Source organism: Rhinolophus sinicus, chromosome 2, assembly GCF_057876585.1.
Source record: "Rhinolophus sinicus isolate RSI-liver-muscle chromosome 2, RSI-T2T, whole genome shotgun sequence".
Lineage (NCBI taxonomy): Eukaryota > Metazoa > Chordata > Mammalia > Chiroptera > Rhinolophidae > Rhinolophus > Rhinolophus sinicus.
Genome location: NC_142502.1, coordinates 128,164,382 through 128,177,250, shown reverse-complemented (window position 1 = coordinate 128,177,250; position 12,869 = coordinate 128,164,382). Strand labels below are relative to the sequence as shown.

Genomic DNA, 12,869 nt, shown 5'->3' with positions numbered 1-12,869 from the left:
GTTCACACACCTCTGACCCTAGAGAAATTCTACAGTCCCCAGAGAGCTCCTGCAGCTCCCCAAGCTTCTGTGTACAGTCTGTCTCGTTTGTTGTACAGAAAATGGTCTTGTGAAGAAGCGACCTCCGTGTAGGCGTTATGTGCCAGGTAGTTTTGGGAAGCTGGTTGGAATCGGGCAGGTGCTTTTAGTGATTGGGGCACTAGCCTGCTGGGCTGGCACAGCTCCCAGAACGGAGGCCAGGTGCGTGAGGCCCTGGTGTTCCTGCTGGTTCCTCTGTTTGGAGGCAAAAGGCTCCGGGCAGTATAGCTGGGAACACACTGCATGATCTTGCAGGTAGGCCTAAGCACCCCGATAGAACTCTCATCCGCCGTATCGAAGAGTAGGGGGACGGAAGCAATGCCCACCAGCTCTTCCATCCTGGAGCGTTCCCACAGCTCCTGAAGGGCTCCCATGGTTTCCCAGCCTTCCTGTTAGGTCTCTTTCTCTTGTTTGTTGTTCAGAAGCTATTCGTTCAGCCCTCATTTGTCTTGCTGGAGGAACTGTTCTCTGTATACGTGTACTTTGAGTTTGTCGTGGGAGGGAGCTTGTTCAGCATCCTCCTATGCCACTGCCATCTTGGAACTCCCATTGTTCCGGCAAACACTGGAACTTAGCTTCCGCTGGGGGAGAGTGAGTAATGCTGACATCTTGCCTCTCCTGGGAAGATAATTCTCTGCGATCCAGGGAAGAGAGCCCTGTGCTGTCTGTCTGGAGAGGAGTTTCTGTCTCACTGAGTTAGGAGGGAGAGGAAGGGACAGGTCTCGGTTCAAGCACCACAGACTTATTTTTCTTACTGAATTAGATTTTTTTTAGTAACATTTTAGAAAAAAACATTAAAGAAAAACGTTTTCTTTAGTAAATGTTTCTTCATTTGCTTTATGTCCTTAGGACCAATTTGCAGAGAATTTAAATGGTGGCAATGGTCGCGGTTTTTTAAAAATGATTTTTACCAGTTTTGTTGGTGCGCAGCTCTTTGGAGATACTCATGCTATAACGCTGGAAGTGAAACTTACTTAGTATTTTAGAAGGTCATCCGGTGGTTTTGGAGTATGTATATCCTAAATTATTTTTGTTGCATCCTAATTTTAAATTAAAATATTTTCTTGGGAAGCTTGGGAGTCCCTGAAGGGATCTATTGTTACCTTCAAACTCATCCACTCCAGGGAGGGATGTTCTCATTGGTATTTCCTCACTGGTTATGATTAGTTTTTCATTGCTATCTCTTAGGTTTTCCTGTACAGAATTATGTCGTGTTAAGGAAAAATACGTTTATGTGCACTAGTTTTTAAGCCTCTTGGGCTGGAGAAGATGTCCTGGGTCCTCCACCATTCCATCTCCTCAAACATGCTGAGTGAGGCCTCAGTAAATGTTACCTGACATATTGCACTTGACCCATGAGTCTTGGGGACCATTGGGGAGGAAGGAACGTGGACTGTGTGTTGACACCTCTGCTGGAATACCCTCAATGATGAGGGTGTCTTACAGCTTCAAAAGTACCTGTTCCATGCATCTAATGGTCAGGAAGTTCTTCCTTATTTTGAATTAAGAGAGACTTGCATGGTTTTCATTCTGCAACTTGTATCAAATCTTCTTCACTTGACATTTTTGTTTTCCTTGTAGAAACAGACAGCGACATTACTGTGGTCAGAGATCAGCACGATGGTCACATGCTGGCTGGAACAGCCCATGTTTGAGGTGTCTGAGTCAGCCTTAGCCAGAGTGCTCTTCCGGGACCAGGTGTCTTGTGAATTCTCAGTCAGGCAAAATTGTATTAAAAAAACCAAACCACAACAAAACGAAACTCATGCCCTGGCTCTAATACTCCAGCACTAATTTGATAATTTTCTTTCCGTCTTTAGGAATATAAGACTTACAAGGAGAACTTTTTGAAGCGCTTCCAGCTTACCAAGCTGCCTCCATATCTAATCTTTTGTATTAAGAGATTCACTAAGAACAATTTCTTTGTGGAGAAGAATCCAACTATTGTCAACTTCCCTATTACGTAAGTATTACCCTGCTTCACTTCTTCTTATGGGGAGTGAGCCTGAATTTCTTTTCATATTTTTGTACCACTATGAATTTTGGACTGCTACCTAGACTACCTACACTACATAAGTACGGGTTTTTATTGGAAGGCTACAAATAGGTTAGGAGCCTCAAAGATAGATGTTTACCTGGAGGCTGTCTTCCTTTTACTTTCCCTCCAGTTGCTTGCTGGGAATTGTAGTCTTCAGTGTAGGAAAACCAGTTAATAAAAGTAGGGTAGAACAGGTAGGATTCTGCCTGGCCTTGGAGGTAATCCTGAGCAGTTAGAATCTGTCCAAGTATTTGTTGGTTGTCGTATCTTCTCACACACTAGTTAGCCATGGACAGTGGGGATGACTCCAGGTTTGTTTTCTCGTCGTGGGGTCCTTCTATCTTATTTTTTTCTCCAGAGGGTAAAGTCTGGAATGTGTCCAATTTCTCCCTATTGATGAGGAAGTTACAAATTTTGATGTATGGTCTTATTTTTAATTTACCATGCAGATGTCTTTTTATGAACACTTATGAGTATTTTAATGGAAAATTGGGAGGAGGTGGTGTGCCAGTTGCTTTTACTTTGTCGCCTTCTAACTCAGAGAGCTCCTGCAAGAACTTATCAGGGTAGGCAGTTGGCTTTCAGTTCTAAGAGACGCAGTTTTTCACACACGGAAGAAGGTATCTCTGAGAACATGGAGAAACCTGGTGGCATGGCTGGCAGGAAGAAATGTGGGTCTCTGTGTGCTGGCCTTTAGTTGAGGTAAGAGTGGAAACCTGAGAGTTTCTTATTGAGAAGGCTTTGGATGGATGTATGACAGGATTAACATGATGTTTGGTCCAGTCGTGCTTTTTTTTTTTTTATTAAAGATTTTATTGGGGAAGGGGAACAGGACTTTATTGGGGAACAGTGTGTACTTCCAGGTCTTTTTTCCAAGTCAAGTTGTTGTCCTTTCAATCTTAGTTTTGGAGGGTGCCGTTCAGCTTCAAGTTGTTGTCCTTTCAGTCTTAGTTGTGGAGGGTGCAGCTCAGCTCCAGGTCCAGTTGCCGTTGCTAGTTGCAGGGGGCGCAGCCCTCCATCCCTTGCAGGAGTTGAACCGACAAACCTTGTGGTTGAGAGGACGCATTCCAACCAACTGAGCCATCCGGGAGGCAGCTCAGCTCAAGGTGTCGTGTTCAATTATTTAGTTGCAGGGGGCGCTGCCCACCATCCCTTGTGGGACTCGAGGAATTGAACTGACAACCTTGTGGTTGAGAGCCCACTGGCCCATGTGGGAATTGAACCGGCAGCCTTCGGAGTTAGGAGCACGGAGCTCTAACCGCCTGAGCCACCGGGCCGGCCCCAGTTGTGCTTTTTTAACCTTCACAAAGTATTGTGGCAGCTGTGATGGACAGATTCTCATCTCCTTCTCTCTTCTTTCTCCTTTCATCCCCCCTCCATTACCCAGTTGCCCAGACTACACCATGACTGCCAACTATATTCTTTGGAAATAGTTCCAGTTCTTAATTCTGTGTAGTGTGTAAGAGGTTAGTATCTAAAATTAAAGAGGTATGAGTTCTGGGCTGTCCTAGCTGTGTGACCGTGGGCGGGTCATTTGCATATTTTCTGGATGTATTCTCTCATAGGTAAAATGAGAAGCTTGAGCTAAAGGTACTTCCAGGTATAACATTTATTATTTCTGGTTCCATAATTACCAAGAATCTGAGAACAGTTGAGGATAAGCATAGAAAACCTTTGTAATTAGAAATAGAGGAAACTTTCTTTCTCTCTTTCCCCGTACTTTTCTTCCTGTTCTTCTCTGGCATCTTGTTTGTACGCGTTGTTCTACACCATTTTCTATAAGGACTTGAGCATCCTGGATTTCGGTATCTGTGGGAGGTCCTGGAACTAGTCCCTTGCAGTTACCGAAGGACAACTGTAGTTAATTTTCTGGGAGTCAAACAATATACCTGGATTTTCGACTGTGCAGGGGATCAGCAGGCCTCACCTCCACGTTGTCCAAGGGTCAGCTGTATGTCTTGACTAGTCAGCCCTGCAGAGAACGTCAAATTGTGTGACTGATTCTGGAAACCTGCACTTTAATTACTTTGTGTACTGTAATTACTTTTACAGTAATTTGGTTTTAGACTTGCAAAGTCCCCATTTCTTGAAAAAGATCCTTTTCATACATGATTCTTCGCCTGTGTTTCATTTATAATACATCTTTTTTTTTTTTCCAGAGACCTATCACACTTGCAGTAATTAGGTGCCCTCTGCTCATTTGGAGATAGGGTTTTTGGAGCAAAGATTTAAAGTTTTACTTCCAGCTAATTAGGCATTTTCTAAATTGTACTGTTCTGATTGGAAGATGACTATGATTTGCTCCTTTGGCTGTTTTCTAAAACAAAATGATGTGACATGTATTCATTCCCTTTTGCCAATTAAACAGTTCTGGTTCAATCATAAAAACGAGTATAAATAAATACTCCTGCAGATTTGTCCAGGACTCGTTCAGACAAGTCCAACAGCTGTTGTTAAAGCAGAGGAGACTAGCGCATGGACAGTCAGCTCTTAGCAGCGGCAGGCAGGTTGGCTATCTGGAGCTCGCATAGATTTCTTCAAACTCATAGTGAAACTGTCTTTAGCAATGAAAATGTACTGCAGTACTATTAGTCTGTAGAAATAAATAGCTGTCACCAACAGACAGCTGTACAGAGATTGGAAATATGATACCATCTCTCTTATTCTACCTTGTATTATTTAAATTTTTATAAGTATTTGTAGGCTACAAAAAGATATATTTTTCTTGAAATTACGTAGTTAACGTATTCTTTTTTTCTAAATCAAAAAAACACACAATTTTTTTTAAATTGGGGAATATTGGTGAATAGTGTGTTTCTCCAGGGCCCATCAGCTCCAAGTAGTTGTCCTTCAATCTAGTTGTGGAGGGCGCAGCTCAGCTCCAAGTCCAGTCGCCGTTTTCAGTCTTTAGTTGCAGGGGGCACAGCCCACCATCCCATGTGGGAATTGAACCGGCAACCTTGTTGTTGAGAGCTCGCGCTCTGACCAACTGGGCCATCCGGCCGTCCCTCCGGAAGCTCAGCCGCAGCTTGTTGTCTTCAATCTATTTGTGGAGGGTGCAGCTCACTGGCCCATGTGGGAATCGAACCAGCAACCCTGTTGTTCAGAGTTTGCGCTCTAACCAACTGAGCCATCCGGCCATCCCGTTAACTTATTCTCTTAATATTCACATTAACTGTCAGTCTGTTTCCCTATTTAACTATTTGAAAGTTCTTAATAACTGTCTTTTTACAGTCTTCACAGTGAGCATTTATTATAACACTTTCCTTTGCAATAACAGTATACATTTATACTTCAGTTGGTGGATAGAGTTAAATAAGTAAAACACAAAAAGATTTTATTCCAGGTATGGCAAGAATGCTTTTCTATATTTGAAAGTGAATGTTCAGGTATTAGAAGTAAATTTGATGTTTCCAAATCCTAGTGGAAGGAACCTTTTGACAACCAAGTAGGTCACATAAAGAAGGGAAAGCCAGGCTGCGAAAGGAGGAAGAAGAATAAAGCTGGAATCAAAAGCAGGAGAGAGGGCAAGTAGCTCTCTTAGATCCTGCGTCTTCTCCTGTGCCTGGTTCTAGCTGCATTCCTTGGTCTGTAAACCTTGAATACATTCCCCTTTTGTGCTTCGGCTACCTTGTGTTGGTTTCTGTTACTTTTAACTATTCCACTTGGCTAAGAGAAAGACAATCAGATAAAGAAGCAAGTTCCCAGAAATTCAAAGAAAAAAATAAATCGGGACTATCTGCCTGGTTTGCCGTATTGAAGCTGTTACCGTGATTACGTATATACAGTGGCAACCACGTGATCATGTGCTCAGGCCTTCCAGAGCCTGAGGCCAGAGATCCAGTGTTGCCTGAGCCCCGCGGCAGAGGGTGAGGCGGTCACACCTGCTGTCTCACTTCATCCCTATCATCTCAGAGATGGCGACTCTCATTCTCAGAGTGTGGAGGAGCCTTAGGTTAAGCATCTGCTTAAACTCACAAACAGCTCGGAGGTGGCAGAGCGCTGATTCTAGTTCAAGTCTGAATGACTCCTGGCCCTGCATTTTGTCTGTGAGACATGCTTTTAAAATGTGCCTTTCCCTACAGCCAGTCTTTCTAGTTTGACACATTTTTATGGCAAATTAGGTGAATTTCCACAAACCTGGGCTTCCTTGGATCTGCAAGCTTACCTAGATCCAGTGTCCTAAAATGGGGTTCAATAGCTTTGTGATCCGTTTGTGAAGGACAGTCTCCCTAACCTGGTGGCCTGTGTCTGATCTTCTGGCTTTATTTTCATTCTTACCAGAAACGTGGATCTGAGAGAGTACTTGTCCGAGGAAGTACAAGCAGTGCACAGTAATACCACGTATGACCTGATTGCCAACATCGTGCACGACGGCAAGCCCTCCGAGGGCTCCTACCGCATCCACGTGCTTCATCATGTGAGTGCTGCTGCCTTCTCGTGGCACGGGGGCGGGGGGGGCACTTCAGACGGCAGCTCCCTTCAGTTTGCTCTTGCTTCACCTGGACTGTGGGATTCTGCAAGTAGTAGAGCTGTCAGTGGGTAGTTTAAGGCAGTGGGTCTCAATTTTGGCTGCAGGTTAGACTCACCTGGGGAGATTTTAAAATTCTGATACCGGGGCGCCAGCCCAGGCCAATTACATTAGAACCATGTAATTTGTGCCTCTTGGTTTTCAACTGTGGTGGAGGCCAGGGATGCTGTGAAATACCCCACAGTGCACAGGCAGCCCCCACAACAAAGAATTCTTTGGCTGTAAATGTCAGTCAGGGTTAAGAGACTGCATTAGATTATCTGGAGGTGGGAACCAAGCATCATGAAGTTTGAAAGTTCCCCAGGAGGTTCCACTGTGCAGCCGGGTTTGCGAACCACTGCCCTAGACGCGAGCCTTACCACCAAAGTGGGATCCTTGGACCAGTGGCATGGACATCATGAGAACATCAGTAGGAATGCAGAACCTCAGGCCCCACCCAAACCTACTGAAACGGAAGCTGCATTTCCACAAGGCCCTCTGATCGGAAGTTACAGTTTACTACGAAGTCTTGGTTCCCTGGAGGCTCCCTTTCAGCTGAAAAATGTTGTGAATTTTTCTTCAGCTGAAAAATGGATGAAACACGTACTGAAGATATATTTAGTATCACATTATTAGCACAGATTGTCCTAATTTGCTTAGTCTTCTGGGACTAGGGGTTTAACAGTAACTAGTGCTGTTTACCAAGCACTGCCCTGTGCACTGGAAAGTACACCAAGTGCTGCACGTATGTTCATCCTATTTATATCCTTGAAACATACCTCCAAGCTGGGTGTCACTACCATTGTGTCATGCAGGGCGGCCTGCGGGGTCTCTGGTCCCGCTCCCCACATAAGAACGCAGGATATGGTCAGGCCAAAAAGGAACACCCACGGGGCCAAAGATAGGGGACTATACCACTATAGTCTCGCTGGTGGCTGGGTTGGAGACACAGGAAGCAGGAGCCACACAATCCGCAACCCGCCGTCTGTTTCTCTGCCAACCAACCAATCCCACTTGCTAGCTGCAATCCGCCTCTCTGCAATCCGCGCTTGCCAGCCACCATCTTCTTGCTAGCCCCGATTTTTTCTGCTAGGTAGCCACGGCAATTATATTAGTGGCCAATGGCCCACTGGTTACAGCTGACGGCCAACTAGCCACAGCTGCTGGCCATCTAATCACAGTTGATGGCCATTTACTACCTGAGTGAGCACCTTTCCACCTGAGGCCGAGAGCCTGGAAACTGCACTCCTGGCTCTGTCCCCACACATTGTTTCACAAATGAGGAAACCTACGCTCAGAGTTTTGAGTAATTTGTCTACTGAAGTCAGTAGAATTGGGATTTGAACCCAGATGCTTGGTTTCACCCTGTTGGTAACCAGACCTCATACCAGGAACTGGGACTTGATTATGTAATCCTGAGCGTGTGTTATGTTTCCTGTATTGTGAACTATTGGAGTATTCGGAATGTTACATTTTGTATGTCTTTGGCATTTGTTAGAAGTTTGGATAGATTACGCAGGTGAGCTTCCAGAAGTGCCTCTGCCATAACCAGAAATCTCTTTTCCCGTTGTTTGTGGCAGCATGAAGAGGTAGATTTTGTTGTATTTTGCAGCACTGGTTTTGTGCGCCAAAGGGAGTGAGTACGATGGACAGTGTTCACCAAGGACACTTTGACTGATTGTCGCCGAGTTCCCTGGGGTGGAGGGTGGGAATGCCCACTTCTAGGTTTTTCCAGTAGTTAACACGACACCTCCTAGGGGAGTGTGCCCAGTCGTCATTTCTGAGCAGCAAGGAGACACCCTAGGTGAAGATTAGAGGACTTCTTGTTTTTTCTCTTTATTGTCCACCTAAATTCTTCTTAAAAGGTATACAGTGTTTGGACCCCATTATACTTAAAAGATTCCTTAGGAGTAATTGTGTTTGCCAAGGTCAGCACCCCACAAGCCCTTTAAGTTGAGTGATGCCCCGCAGAGGTCATGCACCCTCTTCCTTAAGACTCTGGCTGGATGATAGACTAGTGGCTGTGCTGATTTTTCTAACTTCTGACCCTTCCTTGTGCACCCTTTTGGTTTTAGGGAGCAGACTAACCCAGGCCTCATACTTTTTTGCAGGGGACGGGCAAATGGTACGAGTTACAAGACCTCCAGGTGACTGACATCCTTCCTCAGATGATCACACTGTCGGAGGCTTACATTCAGGTGCGTTGGCCGCAAACTTAGTCAGTGCTGAACGGATGGGGTGGGGTTAGTGAGAGGAATGATGTGCGTGAAGGTAGGAAGTGGGACTGAGTTCGAGCCTTGGTTGGGCTGAGGGCCCGTTGGGATACCCAGAGGGGCAAGGTTATATGGCCTTGAAAGTCCAGGAGTGATTTTCAGAGAAGAGAAGGGCACGGAAGCATGGAAGATTTATGAGTGAGCAAGGAGGTTATGTGTATGGCCAGGTGAGATTTGCAGCGGTCTGTGACCTGGTTTCAAGGAAGAAGAGCCTGGAGTCATCAGGACACCAGCTAGGAGTCCGCTCTGAAACTTTCTGCAGTTCTCTGTTAGATTGAGAGCTGGTGGAGCAGAGTATCTCTGTCTTCTCTTTATAACTGCCCTAGTACCTGGCGAAGAAGGAAGACTGAGACTAAGAAAAAGCTACAGCTTTATAAAAAAGAGGGGAGACTGTTTTCATTCTAGAAATAACTTTTAGCAACTTTGTCTAAGATTATAGGCCTGACTATGAGTTCTTTCTTTTTTAAGAAGGGCGCAGCTCACAGTGGCCCATGTGGGGATTGAGCTGACAACCTTGGTGTTATCAGAACTACGCTCTAACCTCTGAGCTAACCGGCCACCCTATGAGTTCCTTTTTAGAAAGGGAGTTCGGAATAGGAAGTAAGACAGCAAGAGGGGGATGGGTGAAAAAGTGAAAATTGAATGAAAGGGAATTTTCTGAAAGATTGAGTTCGTTTCAGGAGACTTTATAAGTGGAGCTACAGGCTGTCCATTGTCTAAGGTAGAACAGGTATTTGAGAAATATTTGTAGATTGAATGCCAGGTCCTAAATATCTGTTCATTTCTTACAGATTTGGAAGAGGCGAGATAACGATGAAACCAACCAGCAGGGGGCTTGAAGGAGGTGTCTCAGGCTTTGCTTTCAGGGGCTTTGGCTGCAGCTGTAAATGAGAATACTGAGTATGGGCTGACTGGCAGTTCCCTGGGTCAGCACAGTATTTGTGGGTTTCGAATCACACCAGAGCACCAGCGGGCCCACCCACCTGGGATGGCTCTGTGCTGTCACCAAGCTGTTCTTAGATCAATTTCTTGTGGATTGATGTTCCTTTTCCTTCCTATCTAGCTCCCCTCTAGCTTCAGCAGGCCAGAACTCCTTTACAGATGTTTGTAATTTATTTCTGAGTTACTGGGAGTATCTGAAGGACAAGACACTTTCTTCTAAGCATCAAAGCCTCAGGATTCCAGGAATAAGAACATGAAGGCAGTAACATCCTTCTTCGATCATGGGTAGATAGTCTTCCTGTGGTTCTCTTCATTTCCTGACTTTTTTGGAATGAATTAAATATTTTCCTGTTTTTAAATCAGCCTCTTGTTTCATATCCTTCCCTTAGTAGCCTAAGGGAAGGAATTTTTTTGTTTGTCTGTTTTTTTTAAGGCTCGCAAACTATACCCTACAGTTTGTCATCTGGTGGATATCATGCTTGTGTCTTCCTGGCGTCTTGTGCATGGTGTGTCAGTTCAGATACATTTGTCTCTGAGTAACAAAATATCTGGTTAAAAGTGATAAATTATAATTATGCTTTATAAGAAGTCTGGATATCTTCAGCCTGTAGCGCAGGACTGCGTGAGAGAAGAGGGAAGGAAGGACTGTGGAAAAGGCACCTGAGAGTCTCAGCCAGGCCAGTGGGGAGGCCAGAGCAGATTGCCTCAGAAGAATCAAGCAAAAATGGCTTTCGTTAAGCTCAGTCATGGATGGGGAACAGCCTGGAGAAGTGTGACCTTGGCCTGAGCACTGCGGCTGGTCTGAAGATGTGGGAGAGCTGAAGGTACAGCAGCTGCTGGCAGGTAGTCAGTAACAGCAAGTTCTCTGAAAGGGCGGTGGGAGCCGTGCACCTCTGTGGCTGCCACCCTGTACTTCTGGAGCACGACACTGTCCTGTTTCCCTCTACCTCGCTAACAACTTCGGTGTTTCCTTTGCAGGCTCATCTTCCTCTATCCAGCTATTAAAAGTTGGCATTCCTCAGGCCAGGCCCTCTCTTCTCACTGTTTACTTTTTCCCTGGGCCATTTCAACTCTACCTGTATCACTTTAAGGGAGATGACTCCAATCTTAATTCCAGACTTCTCTAAATTTGAGAATTTAGAGCCAACTGCCTATGTTTTGTATTTTGAGTGTCATAAAGTCAACTCCAACTCAGCATTGTTCAAAACTGAACCTGTGAGTTTTCCCCTCATTCTTGGCCCCTTCCGGTGGTTTCTATGTTGGTGAGGGGGGTTCCACCATTCATCCAGTTACATAAGCTGAAAATTTATCCTTCCGCCTGCCTCACTTACCTTGTCTAATCTATTACCAGGTCCTATTGATTTTACTTTGTGTTTTCTTGAGTTTTCCCACTTCTTTTCATTCTCTGCCACTGTCGAGTCTCAGCTAGTGTCAGCTTAGTTAATCTAGAGAGAGAAACCATACTATAATTTGATCAGGAAAAATATAATTTCAAGGATTATTAACTCTAATGGGATTGGAGTAGCCAGGGATTGGGTAGTAATAGAATTCTAAAGAATGTAGAAATAGCAGATAAAAGGAACGGCTACTACCCTACCCCTAGGGCTGACATAGAGTGTCCAAGGCTGAGATCCAGACCTTGCTGAAGATGTACCCCTGGGACCTGTCAGAAATCTGCTGTCTAGTGTGTTAGGAAGAACTTATGGGGCAGTCTGCCCGGGAGGAGGGGAGTGCCCGGTGAAGCTGCTGGTGCTGCAGCCCACTGGGGAATCAGCACGGCAGGAGCCTCGCGGGAGAAAGCTGCACATACTGCTTTCCAGTGAGCACACCAGAACTGGGAAGCATAGCCCTTCCGTCCTGGCGTGTGTCTCCACCCTCTCTGACAGCACCCTTCAGTGGCAGCTGGCAAGGAAAAATCTAAAGGGCCCCAATCCACCTTCCTTTACAGAGCAGGCAAAAAAGGTAAATTTGGAACTGAGCGGTACTAAGTTGATAACTGACACATTCTACCCCTTGGATAACTCAGCTTCCATATGCACTCTTACACACATTGAATTTCCATACAAAAACAGCAAAGAAACTATATTTCTGCCTAACAAAAACAGCTACTCTTACAAGGGAACAATTTTTCCAACTTTTCCAAAATGAGATGCACAGTCATGTATCCGTTGATGGCTATATTGGTTGCTCAAATTCAGTCACAGTCCCACTGAATATTCTGTTACCTAAAAACTAAGTTGTAAAGTTAATTTCCAATAAATTTTATATGAAAATGGGAAGAAGAGAAAAAATGGTTGTTAGCATGTATGAATCACCACGCACATATAACAAGCAAATAGAAAATAAGCAAAGTCACAGTCTTCATTTCTGTAATTAGTCACAGTGTTGTAACTGACATCTGTTCTTCCACTTCCTCTGCCATGTTTACTCTGCCCTAAGCCTGACCTCAGCGAGGGGTTCTTTACCTGGTAGTGACCCAAATCTTCAGTCCCTAAGGGCCTGACTCCTTAATCATATTGCCCCCACCCCTTCTTTTTTGGTTGCTAGTTTTCCATTAACCGTTACTATTGGACATACTCCATTTTGCCTGCATTGTGTAGGAGCTCCCAATTTCCTCTTGATAACCAGGAGTCATTCTGACAAGTAGATTACACTTCCCCACCCTCCTTTTATTTGTTTTTTCCTGTTGGTTCAGTAACATAAGGAACCCAAAATGTCAGGTGGCGGTCTCATCTTCCAATTTAGTGGAAGCATTGTTGAGTCTTCTGGTAGAAGCATTCCTCCCTTGGAACTAAGATCTCCAAACCAGCAGAGCTTAAAGTTTCTGGGACAGGAAGCAAAAATTCTGCAAGGTTATTAGGTGTGACAGAGCAGTCACTCCAATGTCCACCCAGTTTTTGGATCCATGTTTTTTTGGCTAAGAGGGAGAGAGCACCATGTAATGGTCTCTTGATTCAGAGCATGAACTGCATCCTGAAAGACGAGCGCCAAATGGTGTTATTGTAGCTGAGTTTTCAGTAAGTCATTC

General features: G+C 44.9%; 1 protein-coding gene across 2 annotated transcripts in view; it reads left to right on the top strand.

Annotated features, from left to right (window-relative positions):
* The window catches only part of USP39 (ubiquitin specific peptidase 39), a 34,674-nt gene extending 24,471 nt beyond the window's left edge, over nt 1-10,203 (top strand). For both annotated transcript variants that reach the window (XM_019714542.3, XM_019714541.3), the window contains 4 exons: nt 1,899-2,041; nt 6,401-6,536; nt 8,738-8,824; nt 9,691-10,203. In XM_019714542.3, coding sequence (XP_019570101.1) covers nt 1,899-2,041; nt 6,401-6,536; nt 8,738-8,824; nt 9,691-9,738 — 414 coding nt within the window. In that variant the 3' untranslated portion in view covers nt 9,739-10,203. The remainder of the gene's footprint in view (nt 1-1,898; nt 2,042-6,400; nt 6,537-8,737; nt 8,825-9,690) is intronic.
* Nucleotides 10,204-12,869: the final 2,666 nt, after the last annotated feature.